The sequence below is a fragment of the Charadrius vociferus genome, unplaced genomic scaffold (genome assembly GCF_000708025.1).
Source record: "Charadrius vociferus isolate BGI_N301 unplaced genomic scaffold, ASM70802v2 scaffold342, whole genome shotgun sequence".
Taxonomy (NCBI): Eukaryota; Metazoa; Chordata; class Aves; order Charadriiformes; family Charadriidae; genus Charadrius; species Charadrius vociferus.
Window position 1 is genome coordinate 609,895 of NW_009647231.1, and position 14,859 is coordinate 624,753.

The 14,859-nt window shown below is 39.0% G+C and overlaps 1 protein-coding gene across 1 annotated transcript in view; it reads left to right on the forward strand.

The window, feature by feature from the left end:
- Positions 1 to 14,859, forward strand: part of HCRTR2 (hypocretin (orexin) receptor 2) — a 33,567-nt gene that overhangs the window by 5,412 nt on the left and 13,296 nt on the right. Inside the window, exons 2-3 of the mRNA XM_009879831.1 lie at positions 8,378 to 8,556; positions 10,216 to 10,459. Coding sequence (XP_009878133.1) covers positions 8,378 to 8,556; positions 10,216 to 10,459 — 423 coding nt within the window. The remainder of the gene's footprint in view (positions 1 to 8,377; positions 8,557 to 10,215; positions 10,460 to 14,859) is intronic.

The window sequence follows — 14,859 nt, forward strand, 5'->3', positions numbered from 1 at the left end:
GCAATGAAGCAGGTCTGAGGCGAAGCCAGAAGAAAATCAAAACAGTGGCTGAGGATTACAATCAAAATCAGCAAGGCACATGTGTATTTGCCTGGGCACAGCAAGGGGCATGGTCTTTGCCCAAGATAAGTGTGAGAACCTGAGCTTCCATGCAGCTCCCAGGCAAGGAGGTGACCCCTAAAAGAGGTGTCTCACATCTTTCTCTGAATCATAGAATCACAGAATGGTCAGGGTTGGAAGGGCCCTCTGGAGATCATCTAGTCCACCCCCCCTGCCAGAGCAGGGTCACCTACAGCAGGTTGCACAGGATGGTGTCCAGGTGGGTTTTGAATGTATTCAGGGTCAGAGACTCCACAACCTCTCTGGGCAGCCTGTTCCAGTGCTGTACTACCCTCAAAGTAAAAAAGTTCCTTCTCATGTTTAGATGGAACTTCCTATGTTCAAGTTTGTGCCCATTACCTCTTGTGCTATCACTGGGCACCACTGAAAAAAGATTGTTCCCATCCCCCTGGCACCCTCCCTTTAAGTATTTATAAGCATTAATAAGATCCCCCCTCAGTCTTCTCTTCTCCAGACTACAAAGACCCAAGTCCCTCAGCCTTTCTTCATAAGAAACACGTTCCAGCCCCCTCATCACCTTTGTAGCCCTTTTCTGTACCTTCTCCAGCAGTTTCCTGTACTTCTTGAACCAGGGAGCCCAGAACTGGACGCAATACTCCAGATGTGACCTCACTAGAGCAGAGTAGAGGGGGAAGATGACCTCCCTAGACCTGTTGGCCACACTCTTCTTGATGTACCCCAGGATGCCATTGGCCTTCTTGCCCACAAGGGCATATTGCTGGCTCATGGCCATCCCATTGTCCACCAGGACTCCCAGGTCCCTTTCCACAGAGCTGCTCTCCAGCAGGTCAGCCCCCAACCTGTACTGATGCATGGGGTTATTCCTCCCCAGATGCAGTACCCTACACTTGACCTTGTTGAACTTCATAAGGTTTCTCTCTGCCCAACTCTCCAGCCTGTCCAGGTCACACTGTAAGGCGGCACAGCCTTCTGGCGTGTCAGCCACTCCTCTTAGTTTTGTGTCATCAAACTTGGTTCCCAGCAGCCTGATCCCACGCTACATGCTGCCCCATACCAGAGCTGTCCTCCAGCACAGGCAGCCGACCCCTGGGCAGGGGCAGAGGTTGCAGAGCCCGGGGCTGCACTCAGCCCTGACAGGGCTGTGCTCTCCCCTCTGGTTCTCAGCGTAGTAAGACTGCAAAGGTTTCAGCCCAGCTCGGGGAATATTATATTGGCAATGTGGATTCATGATAGAGATTCAAAAGTTGCATACTATGCAAAATATTTGCTGTAGCATTTCGCTAGCATAGTGAAGTGTGTTTTCTTTGTGTAGTCTAAAGAAAAGGCATTCTTACACCTACGTTGGAAACAGCCATGGACATGGAAGGGTTTTTCCTAGTGCAACGCCTCTCTACACTGACCGACAGATGCATTCTGAAGCCTACAGTTTGAAAGTTGCACAGCATTTCAGCTGTGGAGCATACCTTGATTTTAATGTCATGCATGTTTAAATTGAATCATAGTGAAGTGTGAAATCTTTTTACTGCAGTGTCATTTGCAATATGACAGCTATATTTATGGTCCTTCCATTTCTAAAATGAAGTGTGTGTAAGGATTTTGTAGGCCTTTTGTTGTTACTATGGACAGAAAAATAAGCATATCAAATGTGATTATGAAATAACTTGTCATTCAGATCTGCAGAGATGACTGGGGCTGCCAATTAATACTTGTAATGACTTGTGTGGTGGGACAATTTAAAACCAATCAGTCTGTGTTAATCAGAACAGTTAGCTCAGGAAACTGTGTGATGGTACCTTTCACTTCTTCCAGAGCTGACCAAACCTGGCATTTTTGGCAGTCTGTTTTTATAGCGTAGCTGATCTTCTGGTAATAACTCCCATTTCCATAAGGTCATTAATTGTCTAAGATTATGTAGTGTGGTTGAGTTAGAAAATGAATCCTGTTGTGATTAGATGGTTGTGCTGTTGCTCCCAATTGTAATCTGTAGAGATAAGCTTCCAGCAAGCAGAATTTAGTTCTTGCATTCTGCTCTACCACCATAATAATAAGGCAGTACAAAAAAATACAGGAGTGGGTTGGAAAACATGAGTAACCCACAACCCCCGACTCGTAAGTCCCTTTAAAAGCCTGAGTACAATAGAGCACTTGGCAGCTAGAAAACATCTCAGGAAACATACTGCTGCAAGCAAACTAGTTGCTGTATATCTGTTCTATTTATGTAGACTCTCACTGTCTTTTGTGGGAGACAGTTCCTCATTAGTACATCTCAGCGAAGCTGATATTCAACAAAATACTTTAAGATTTCATACATTCAACATTACGTAGCTATATTTCTTACAGTTTCAGTATTTTTTCTACAGTTTCACTACAAAAAAGTGGTGCAACTTACACCTATATACTTGTTTGTGTGTGACACATAGGAAGCGTGACCTAACCACCTCCTCCTTTTGTCATGCTTCCATGACTTTGTTCAAATTTGTTGACACATCTAGTGTGTCCTGTTGATGAGGAGCTATCACTTCATTGGCAGGCGGTGTAATTCCTTTGTGTGTACAGCCCAGAATATTGTCCGTCTTTTCAGCTCTCGCATCACATATTCAAGGACAGTTCTTATCTGCTGGGCATTATTGTCAGCTGTAAGAATTTTTTCAATATTTCCTTCATAATAAATATTGTATAAAAAAGTGTCTTTTCTTTGTGTCATTCTTTCTATTACTTTTTCAACATAAACCTGGTCTTATGTTGGACTGTTTTTCAGACAAGATTAGTTATGTAAAAAATGAAGTAACGTGTGAGCTTAGAGCTTAATAGCGGGTAAGAGATGGGCAGCCTAGGAAGTAGATATCATCTTCCTATTCACAGAAGAGATCGCTTTGTTTTAGATCTTTTGTTCTCACTGCTGGTTTCAAAAACCCCTAATTAAATATCCTCTGCAATTTAGTTAAAGTGCTTCTCACCCCTTAATCAAGTTCATCAATAAAGTTATTGAAGGACTCATGGAAAGCCTTCCTAAAACAAATATAATAAGCTTAGTCTTAGGCACCTAATTTTTAGACTCTTAAGTTAAAGCAGAAGAATCCTCAATCAGGAATTGTTCATAATGAAAGTACTTTCAATGACAGGGTCTTTCCTTCCACAGTATGCATCAATTAAGTGTTTCTACAGGGGTTCTGGCTCTCCAGAATCCCATTTGGTAGCCTATCTACTCAGCCTTCCTTTCAACATGATGGTGTTGCTCAACACCCCACCACCCAGACCTTGATTTGCGGTACGTAATGGCACCACCAAAAAAGACCAAGGGGGAGAATGCCATGTGAAGAACTAATTCATTGCCAGGTGGAAACAACTTTTTTTTTTGTGGGGGTAGGAGGTAGAGAATAAATAATGTGTAACTCAAATCTATTTAATGCAAATTTTTATCACTGCTTGATTGTAAAATATTGTGCAGGAGTGAAGCCCCTTAGAAACTTTCTGCCTCACGCATTTGAAGATGTTGATGACCGGTACTTATAATCACAGCATTACTTCCAAATGGCTGCTGGATGACCACATGATGATATTTTTGTCAAACAATTGTGATACTGAATTACCAAAGCAAAAGAAAATCATTGAAGTTTAGTATAATGGGAAAGAAAATTATAATTCTTTGTTTACATCCATCTGGGATTTATTATTCACAAAAAATGAGATAAGAGGTAGTGTCATTCATTTATATAAGGATGTGTCAGGTATTGCTGGTTATGGAAATTATGTTTCTATTTCGGCCAAGAAATCTCACTGAAAGATGACCCATTGAATAAGAGATTGACAAGACTTCTGGAGTGTTAGGGAAATGATTTAGGGTTGACATGTAAAAAAACAAATTGACAGCTGAACCAGCAGTCCACCAGTAGAAGGACTGCAGCGCAATGTTTAATATGCTCAAGACAGCGTAAATCTTCTAGGAGGCAAGCAGCTGCAGTGTATACCAGCTGGAGCCTTTGTATTATTTTCATATTCAGCCTGAGATACAATGAGCTGTGCTAATTGAATAGATGGCATTACAGCCTCTAATTAAAATGCCCCAGGACTCTAAACCAACAGGGATTAAATCCGGTATGTGAAAAATACCAATCTCACCGTAGCATCATATTTGAGAGTTTTGGTTTTTTTTCTTCAGGAATATAATGAGGTATAGGAAGCTTTCTTGATGGACTTCTAATAGCATCTGTCTTAAATTTTAACTTTGATTTGAATTTATTATGTTTCGTCCTTCCCGAGACTTGCCTGTGAGACTTTTTTTGGGGTGGGAGATGATGAACTTTTGGAGGATGGGTTCTGAGACAAGCTTTTTTTTTTATCGCAGAACTGTCCTCTCTTGGGGAACAAGTTTTTCCAAACACTGTCAAACACTCTCAACCTGGCAACTCAAACTAGTTTCCAAGCCTTCACTGACACTGTGTGGCAGAGGTAGGAATAGCAACCGTTTTGCTTAAAGTTCATGATTCTGGCTGCAGAAAATGAAAGCATCAGCGGTGAGATGAAGGAGTTATGAGAGTCGGATCACTTAATAGCCATGAGAAAAAATAGCTGCTCTTTGTGAAAGCTGGCCTGCATGTTTTCATTTGCAGTTCTTAAATATAACTTTGAGTGTTTTTATAAAATAAAAGCAAAAATAGAGAAAATAATAAAATACACTGGGCATGTAATTAGGTTCCAGTAAAATTCTAGCAGTCAGGAAAACCATGCACAGTGGAAGCATGTTTCTGAGTTACATTGCTCTCACAGCTTTGGTTGTGGGTTTTTAGTTTGTTTTTGGTTGTTGTTGTTGTTTTTTCTAACTCTCATCCTCTTTTCTTCAATGTCTGTGTCAATACTGTTTTTCCCACCTTCTTCCTCACTCCCATTTATAGCTGAGAACATCAAAGGTTGCATTAAAGTTTTGCATAGAATGTTAAATCGAGGTTTTATTCAGAGCGATTTTTAGTATTTCATAGTTTTTCAGCAAAGGTCTGAAGAGCTCAGTTTGAGCTACTACATTGTTACGTAACTAAACAGGTATGCTGTTAACTCTGTGGTGTATTTTAGGAAGGCTGGTGCTGGCCTCATCTCCTATTTTATGATTTTGGAGTACTTTTTGATAAAATACGCTCCCAGTTGAGAATCTTTACTATCTTTCTCATCAGTACTTCTCTTCTCCAAGCTGAGTGGAAAGCCACAGCTCTGTTATTCCACTCTGGGTGGGCAGATGGCATTTCTGGCTCCACAGAGCTTCCTTTCTCTTAGCATGTTTCTTTAGGGTTTACATCGGAGCTGAGTGCCTCTGCTTCTCTATAAGACCACCTGAGATGAAAATGTGTATTTAAAGGAATGAGAGTAGTGGAGAGTATACAAAAATCTTTTGTTCTGATACTTAACTACTTATAATATATTCAGTGGCAAAGTCAAGCTGTTTTGCACGCCTATAAAATAATGGTTTTTGAAGACAGGCTAGAGCATCTTTCTCCATGATCTGCTCGATCAGTGGCGTATCAGTAAAGCTGTTGTCCAAGACTACTGAATAACCTTGTGCTGTAGTAGACTCAGAGAGACATCGAGTCTGTAGGAATATATTGAACTAACTTTCTGTCATTTCTACCATTCTGTCTTATTCAAATAACTCGTAGCAAATCCTCACAGCTCAGTTTAGCCTTGCACTGAAAGAACACATTGCCAATGCTTGCACAGGTTGAAAACAATACTGCAACCAGCAGAGGGCAAAGGGTGGGGGAAAAAGACAGCTTATTTTTAAAATACTTTCTCTTCAGAGGCTTTTTTACACAAACTCATTATTTTGTATACTTTCATGGAATAAGTTTCTGGGATACTTAATTATTATGGTAGTATATAAGCTTGCTAATTAAGATGTTCTTGTGCTATGTGCCCTACAAAAAAGGGAAAATGGTCTATGATGCAAAGAACAGATGAGGTGAAAAGGGGAAACACATAAGGAGAAGCAGAGAAATACACAGTAACACATTGTGTTGCATTTCTACGCTTGTAAATTATTGGGTTTTCCACCTTTCCGCTGCCTCTCGCCCCCATAGAGTAGAATTCAAAGGAATTCAGAGCTACTGTCTGTACATTGGCTTTCCTGCACACTGCTACTCCCTGAGTAGCAAGGGGCACAATCTTTTCTATTTCTCTGAGGAATAGCAGGTACTGGAGTTCATCTAAATTCCATCCGTGTTAAGCTAGTGTGATCCGGAAGGCTTAGTACAGAGCTGAGAATTAGGAATCCAAGTTTCTTATTCTGTGTCTGATTTACTGTTTGGCCTTTAGCAACTTCTGTTCTGCATGTCATTTTCCTTGCATCAAAGATGAAAACGATAATATTTTCTTAGCTCTCTTGGGTACCATAGGGTTTCCTTTGCTCATACTGATAGAAAGCTTGGAACACAGCATGCAAAATGTTATGAATTGATTTCTGGTACAGTTTGCTGCCAATGAGATTGACCTCACATTTGTTTGTTAGCTTAATGGATTTGTTTTACCAGAAATAATGCTCGTGTTGAGGTGTTTTTCCTAAACAGGTCAGCACAGGAATGAGAACAGGCCTTGCCAAAGAGCATACATCTCTGCTTAAACCTGGCACCTTCAGGCATTGACATCCTTTGCTGAAAAGGATGCACTTGTCTGAGTCACGTAGAATGTAGGACTGCTGAAACCACATCATTCATGAAAGTAGCCAAACTCTGAACTTTTAAAAAAACATTTTATTTAACTTTTGCCTATTGATAAAAGAAATAAAAAGTACAGAAAAACGTTGCCACTTAATATTAACTTTAGCCTAAGTACAAGACAGGACCATCCTTTCAATACGAATTCCACTCAAGACAAGGAACAAGCCATAAGTATAAGCCCAAAGTGTTAACTTTATTGAAAGTGAAATAGTGTTTGCAATTTTTTCCCCAGCATTGCATTTCCAACTGTGAACAACATTGCAGAGTGGCAGCAATGTATTATCTTCCCTGTTATGTGCTGTCTCTGCATTGTCAGAATGTGAGTTATAGCTGTAGTAATCCCATACACCAAGTGACAATGATAAAGCTTTGGATAGTTATATTGTAATTATCATGCAATGCTATAGAATTAATTACTTTAGTGGGTAACTTAAATCACCCAAATGGGAAGCAAATACAATTAATATGATGTTTCCTTTAAGATTTTGATTTGTAAGCCTTGCCTTTCAGATATCTGAGGCTACAGCTAGGAGAACCTGAAATTTTGTATTCAGGAAAAAAAGAAAAAGGTAGAAGAAATGGATACTGTGGGAGGTTTTATTGAGCAGATGAAAGATTAAATTTATACAAGCTATAGAATTTGGAAACATGTCTGCTACACATTGAAAGATATGAAGAACATCTACCTTGGCACAATAGGGGTTTTAGATGAAACTTGGAAGCCTATGCCCTAAAAAGGCAGTAGATAAAACCACTTTCTCTTAGGGAAACTGAAGGCCATGTAGCTTCTCACTCTCTCTTTGTCCTAAAATACCCCTAAACATCTAAACATAGCCCTCATGAAGGAGTGCTCCAATCTCAGCTCCTGCTACAACTCTAGTAACATCTTGAATGAGTATCGTGCCAATTTGGTCACTGCACTCTGACAGCAAAGGCGCAGTCCAGTCTGAAGACCATCCAGAGAACAGCTGCAGAAGTTCTAAAAATGACCAGCAGTAAAAGATAAAGTGTTCTGGAGTTGTACAGTCTGAAAAGAAAACTGAGGGAAGATGCAACAACAATCTACATATATGAAACATTGCTGCAGGGAAAAGCTCTTTTTCATTGCTGCCTGTGTACAGAAAAAAAAAAAAAGTTATATAAATAGCAGCAAAAGAAAAGTGGATAAGACATTAGACTTTTCTTTTTTTTTCTAAATAAGGAAGGTAGTTAAACACTACAATACATGGAAGAGAGGCATCACATCTTCATGTAGAACACATTTTAAAATGTAAACTTGCCAGCAGTGGCTTAGTGGTAGTCTTGCTGTAGTCATGTTGGTCTAAAGACTTAAGCAAGACAAGATTTGTGGAATGCTGCTTTGTGTACTAAAATCTCTGTGTACTGCTCTTTGTGTACTAAGATTCTCTCTTCATGTACCCTCTTCTTTCCACTTTAAAAGAAAACACATGGTTCTTATGCTGAACTACATATTCAAATATTCTGTATTAAACAAAGGACACAAACGTTTCCTTAATTCTGCAAAGCCAAGTGTTTTCCTGTTGAAGCATTCCCTGAGTCAGTTCCATCTCACTAACTTGTCTTTCCCAATTCAGTTTGCATTGCAGTGTGGAAGAATCATCACATGCGGACAGTTACCAACTATTTCATAGTGAATCTCTCTCTGGCTGACATTCTGGTCACAATTACTTGTCTTCCAGCAACTTTAGTAGTGGACATCACAGAAACATGGTTCTTTGGGCAGCCCCTCTGCAAAGTGATTCCCTACTTACAGGTATTATTTTACTGAGTTTGTGTACACATTACCCATGTTATGAAAAACAGAAAGAACAATAGCATCTTCCTAATAGTGATAATCTGATGGAAATGTATCCCTGCTACTGAAATAGATATCTCAGGGTAGCTGCTGAGGATTAAAGGATTGTTACACTTGTGAATATGTTTATGCTTAATAAATATTGGTTTTGGTCCATCTCAATGTTACACTTGGGCAATGCACTTTCTGGAACGTTTGTCTGATGCTCTTCACTTTTTGTGATCTGTTTTAATAATTCAGAGGGGATATAAAGCAATAAAACTGTCTGTAAATCGAATTTACAGACACTGGTGGTGAGACACTGGAACAGGTTGTCCAGAGAAGTTGTGGATGCCCCATCCCTGGAGGCATTCAAGGCCAGGTTGGATGGGGCTTTGGGCAACCTGGTCTAGTGCAAGGTGTCCCCGGCCATTGCAGGGTGGTTGGAACTAGATGATCTTCCAACCCAACCAACCTTCCAACCCAAACCATCCTATGATTCCATGATTCTATGATTCTAATTACAGTCAAATGTGCTCTAGGTGTGTGGACCTAAACAGCTACACAAGTGTCCAGGACAGAAATCTGAACTTCTGAAGGGAGCCTTCTGAAGGCTTTCATATATATGTTTAGTGACTTTGCGTATTTTAGAACATGGGAGCTGATCAGATTGTCTGCCTTAAGCAATAATTGCTACCACTCATTACCAGTGGACTTAATTAGTTTTGAGATCATTTGCATCAAAATGATTGACAAATACCTTTTCTAAGAATAGCTGGTTAAATGAACTGACTAGGCATACGAGAATGACAAGTGCTTGGCCTTTCAGTTGTTATAAATCAAAAGAATTAAGCAGAACTCTGAATGTATGCAGGTGATCAGCTCTGTGCCTCCAGCACCATTTGTATTTTGAGCAGATACCTGTGTGGCTGAAAAGCCACATTATGTCATCTACTTGATAGAATCAAAATCACAAAACTTGTTTCAAAGCCTCCCTTCTAGTGGAAGAAAATCCACAGGGAAAGTGAAATGATCACCTTGTATAGAGAGTGAAAGAATAAAACCAAAGTGATAGGTTACTTCCCATGCTGAATAGAAGGCAAAATGACTTAGTCTGCCTTAAGATGATTGGTTGGGTTTTTTTATGAGACCCTGAATTTCCATTGTTCCTGTGAGAACTGAAAAGGCAAAATGATGTTACTGGTATCCAAATAGAACATAGAAAACAAACAAACAAGCAAATTCGTTCCACTAGGAAAAGAAAAAATCTGATTAGTTGTCTAATGTTTTAAAAGTAATTTTTCAGATAAAGTTTTGCAAATTCTAAGTTGCATAAACTTGCTCTTTCAGAATCTGACCCTACTACTCAATTTGGGTAGCACCCTAATCTGTGAATTGTCCCGTTAATTCTCGTGGGACTATAGCAGCTGAGGATATCTGTTGGTATTCTGTAAGAAGTGATTTAAAAAGGGGCCTTTTCCTGGGAATAATTTTTATTTAATAATTGCAGATAAAGAGCTAACAGTGTTGAAAGTAGAAATAATTTTTAAAACTCTGGGAAAAAAAAATTACAATAAATAATTTGTAAAGCTCTGAAAAAAAAACATTTACATTTATGTAATATTTCCTTTTCTTTAGACAGTTTCAGTCTCTGTGTCTGTACTAACACTTAGCTGCATTGCTTTGGATCGATGGTATGCAATTTGTCACCCTTTGATGTTTAAAAGCACAGCCAAGCGAGCAAGGAACAGCATTATAATTATCTGGATTGTGTCCTGCATCATAATGATTCCTCAGGCTATTGTTATGGAGTGCAGCAGTGTGTTCCCAGGATTAGCCAATAAAACCACCTTGTTCACAGTGTGTGATGAGCACTGGGGAGGTGAGTGTGTCATTGACCATAAAGACTGAATTTGTACCGCTGTGATGTAATAAAAATATCAGGACATATTAATATGCAGTCAAGTTGTATAAACATATGACAAAATGTTCTTAATTATATAAGCTTTCCTAGAACTACCTTTTTTCAAATACTGTGAAATTGCATTTTCTTTTGTACTGTTAAGACTTAAAGTACATTTGAAACTGAGTTTAAATGAATGAGGCCGGCTTGTGTCTTGACCGTGTTAATGTTTCCCAGAGGGCAGAAATGTTCCCACCCTTAAATGCTTATGCTTATGTAATTCTGTGATCGATAGACATTGCAGGCTTTCAAAGACTTCAGCATTTAGCCTTAAGAAATAACTACACGAGAACACAATTTCAGTTTACCTGATACATTGCTTTTGCTAATTGCAGATATTTGACTAGTCTTTACAGGTATCTCCTGGGACTCGAGTGCAAATTGCATGTCATTACAGAATTTATACAGATGTCGTTGATACGTGGCAGCAAGTTAGCCCACAATTTGAAATTTGTCATGGATAAGATCATTTAAATAACTTTGTAAATGTAATCAGTTAGAAATGATTCTATTCAAGAAGTGTAATCCTGCTTTTCCAGATTAACTTCGAATCTAACTTGTTCTGTATTTGAATTCAACTGTGAGAAGCCGTAACGGTTGCCAGGGAGTAACTTCTTCTATTTTGTCTCCATTCACAGCTAGTGGTGTTAGCCACCCACCCGAATGGTTAAGACTCAACTCTGGTGGGCTTTGGCATAACTCCAACCCTAATAGAGCGTATGAGTTACATGCTGTGACTGTGACACTGGATATAATGACCACCAGTAATACCATTATTCACGCACAGGAAAATTAAGCCAAGTTTGCCAAAACATATAACTAAAAGGTGCCTGTTTAATAGCCTTGAGTCAGACAAAAACACAATCAGGTTCTTTCCCAGAGCTCCCACTGTAGAAGAAGATTCCAGTCCTGTGAACAATTAAGATAAACTACAACTGGATCACCTGTACTTAATTATCATGATAAATTAGTTACCTTGAACTGCTTGGGGCTCTTCTGCATGCTATTTTGGAAGTTCCTCACCTACTAACAGCCTCTGCAGGGCCACTGGGGGATTAATGAGAAGACATTGGCTATCAGATTCCTCATTCTTTATCTGCTTCATCCCAGTTAGTCCTCTGGGACAAGACAGTGGGGCAGAGATGGCTGTTACCTGGCACTTACTGCAGACAAAGATGTACTGAAAGTTTGTAGGTTAGTGGATGGCTCTATTAAGCTGAGTATTGTCCTTGCCGTTTCACTGGAGAGGACACATTGACTCTTTACTTCTAGTGTTCTTTTTTCATCTGTTAATAATTTTGTGTCTGTTCTGCTCCTGGATGCTGCAGTATTTGTGTGACTATTTTCTTTCATCGCATTCACTCCAAGTATAATTTCTGTCCACTCATTTTGGCTGCAGAACTAATTATCCATGCCTTCATAACTTCAAGGTCAGATCTGCAGCAAAGATTCTTTTAATCAACCTAGGAAATGAAAATGATGTAGTTAATTAATTAGGGAGTCAGGAGAGCATTTCATTAGGGAACGCAATCTCAAAATTTCCAGATCTGCATTGGCCACTTTTTGGTTCCCAACAGGAGAGTGTTGCTTTTGAACTATTTCAAAGAGTGCCTCTCGTTCAGTGCTGCGCTGAAATAGTTGCAGCCCATAGATGAGCCTGAGCTGAAGCACCCATTATACAAAAGAAAAAAAACTCCCATGTGTTTGCAAGACTCTACTCCTATGGAGTGTATTTGTCCAAAATGAAATCCATTGATCTTCAGGTTATGCTGTGAGCTTTTGCTTGGATGTTCGGAGAGGTAGAAAGGGGTACAACAAAGGCAAGGACTTGTGCATAGAATTAAGTTCTTTTTGTGTGTGGCTTCAGAAATGAAGTGCAAACACTCCAAAATGATTTTTTTTTAAATTTATATTAAGCATAAAAAGAAAATATTTTTACATTAAAAATAAGTTAAAGTTTTCTGAAATGGGAAGCTTTTCATTCCACAGAAACATAACAATCCTATTTTTATCCTGATGCCTTTTTAATGAAGTATTCTAAAGATAATGCACCATCATTGCTTGTTATTCTGCTGGTGCATTTCAGATATCCATAAAAAATAATCCTCTCCTTTTTCGAATAATAGTTTATCATAGTAACTTGAGAGAAGAGGCTTTGTAAGCATTAAGTTACAAGTAGATTGCTCAAATCATGGAATTACTGAGTAAATATAGAGTTAACCATATATTATCAATGAGTATAAAATATAATACGTACATCTCTTTCAGACTATGGAGAATAGAGTATCATTAGCTACAAGTAATTTCTATTCAGTTGAAAAGGTCTAAGGACAATGAGTTGGTCTAAGGACAATGAGGTGCTCCAAGGCACGGAAGATGCAGTTTTTCTACTGAAAACCAGGGTTTGAAATCACAAAGGCTCCCAAACACAACGACAGAAGAACATGGGTGACAGGGCAGCAGTTTGAAAAAACTGGTGAGCCTTGAGGCAAAAAGAAGGAATAAAGAGCTAGAATTTTCAAAGAAAATAGTTGCTTCTTTTTTTGTGTGTGTCTTTTTTGACTATGGAAATATTGAGGGTCAACAAAAGCTAACTATGAGGAGGTTGAAGTAGAAAGAAATTCATGTTCCTACAAATAAGCTATAATTGCAAAGAGAAAGTGGAGGTGTAGATACTGCACACACTCAAGAGACTCTGAGCAAATCCTATAGGAAAGTCAACTTAGAGGAAAGGGATTGTATTTGGGTGTTTACTGCTTTGTTTAGAACCACATATAATTTATGCTATCTGAAATTAAATTATGTCTGATGAAATCTCTGCAGAGCATCATGTACTCCATATGTCCCAAGGATACTAACCTGTGAATTGTCAAGGTTGGGACTGCAAAAAGGGGGTGCTTAATGACACTTTCCAAAGTGTTTTGGAAGTCTATTCTGATCCTGGGAATTCAGGGCCACTGAAACATGAGGTGCTATGGAGAACCAATGGGAAGCCATGTCCAGGAAAACATCAGAGATGCCAAAGCAGGAGACAGTACCCTCCCCAGATTTAGGTCCAGCTGCTGAAATCCATACAAGTCTGATGAGTGTCTGGAGGGAAGGTCTGATCAACACTGTGACACTCGGGCTCCTTAATGGTGAACAAATAGTGGCCACCCTGACTAATAAGATTTCAAGCATGCTGCTGGAGAGCTGCCAGCGACTGCAAATGAAGCAATAGTTCAGCCTAAAACAGGGCTCAATTTCTTTTTAATTGCTTCTGGCATTCCCGAATATAAAATTCATTGCCAATTCTAGGCTGAGGGATTTTCATTTAGAGTACTGTCTAATAACAATATTTTATTTGGGAATGCAGAAGGATCCAACATGTGACCTATGCAGACTCACTTAAGGAGCCAGTGTTGGCCACAGTTCTATAATAGTCTGTAATTGCTATGTGCTGAATTTGATGATAAAGTGCCAAAATAGAAGAAACATATATTAAAATGAGTTCACCATGTGTCCAGGTCAGCCAAATACATTCTCTTAGAGCTGTTTGTGAAAAGAGTGTTAGCCAGAGTGCATTAGCCAACCCCTTTGCAAATGATAAAAAAAAACATGGAGATAATCCTTTCCCAAAGCTACACAGTTGAATGGAAACAACAGGAAGACATTGTGTTCCATTTCCTCTTAGACTACTCATAAAAAAGTACAAAAATATATTGTCTGAATTTGGGAAAACAAATAGCTGGAAATTGCATTATACATCCTGTTTATCAAAATGCTCAGAATTAAAGGAAAAAATTGTGGGACATTTTAATGCAGAAAGAAGTCAGAATATTGCTAATACTAAAATTATGCTTGGTGTTATCATTAATTGATAACCCAAGCATAATACATCAGGTTTGAAAATGTAATTTTAGTATTAGCTAACTGTAAGTACTCTGACATACATAGTTTGGAAAGGACTGCGTTGGGTGGTTGAATTTTCTCTGCTATGGGCACCCACTTCCTAACATCCCTGTCTATTAAGCTTTATTCTAAAAGTATACCCTCTTACCTGAATTGCTTTTTCATATTGACAGCTCCAAAACCTCATAGGTTTCCTGACACTAGTGAACCTGCAAACTCTCTACTGATGCTCCACAAACTTTATAGTCTTGTTGTTTTTCCCTATTCTGAGGGAAGCTGTCAAGAGTACCAATTTCATTATGCACCAATAGCTTAAGGGAATATTTCATTTGCTAGACGTATCAAAACCTTTTGAGTTGGGGTTGTCTTCAGCTTGTATACATATGTATATGTATACATGCATGTGTATATGTATTTATACAAACGTA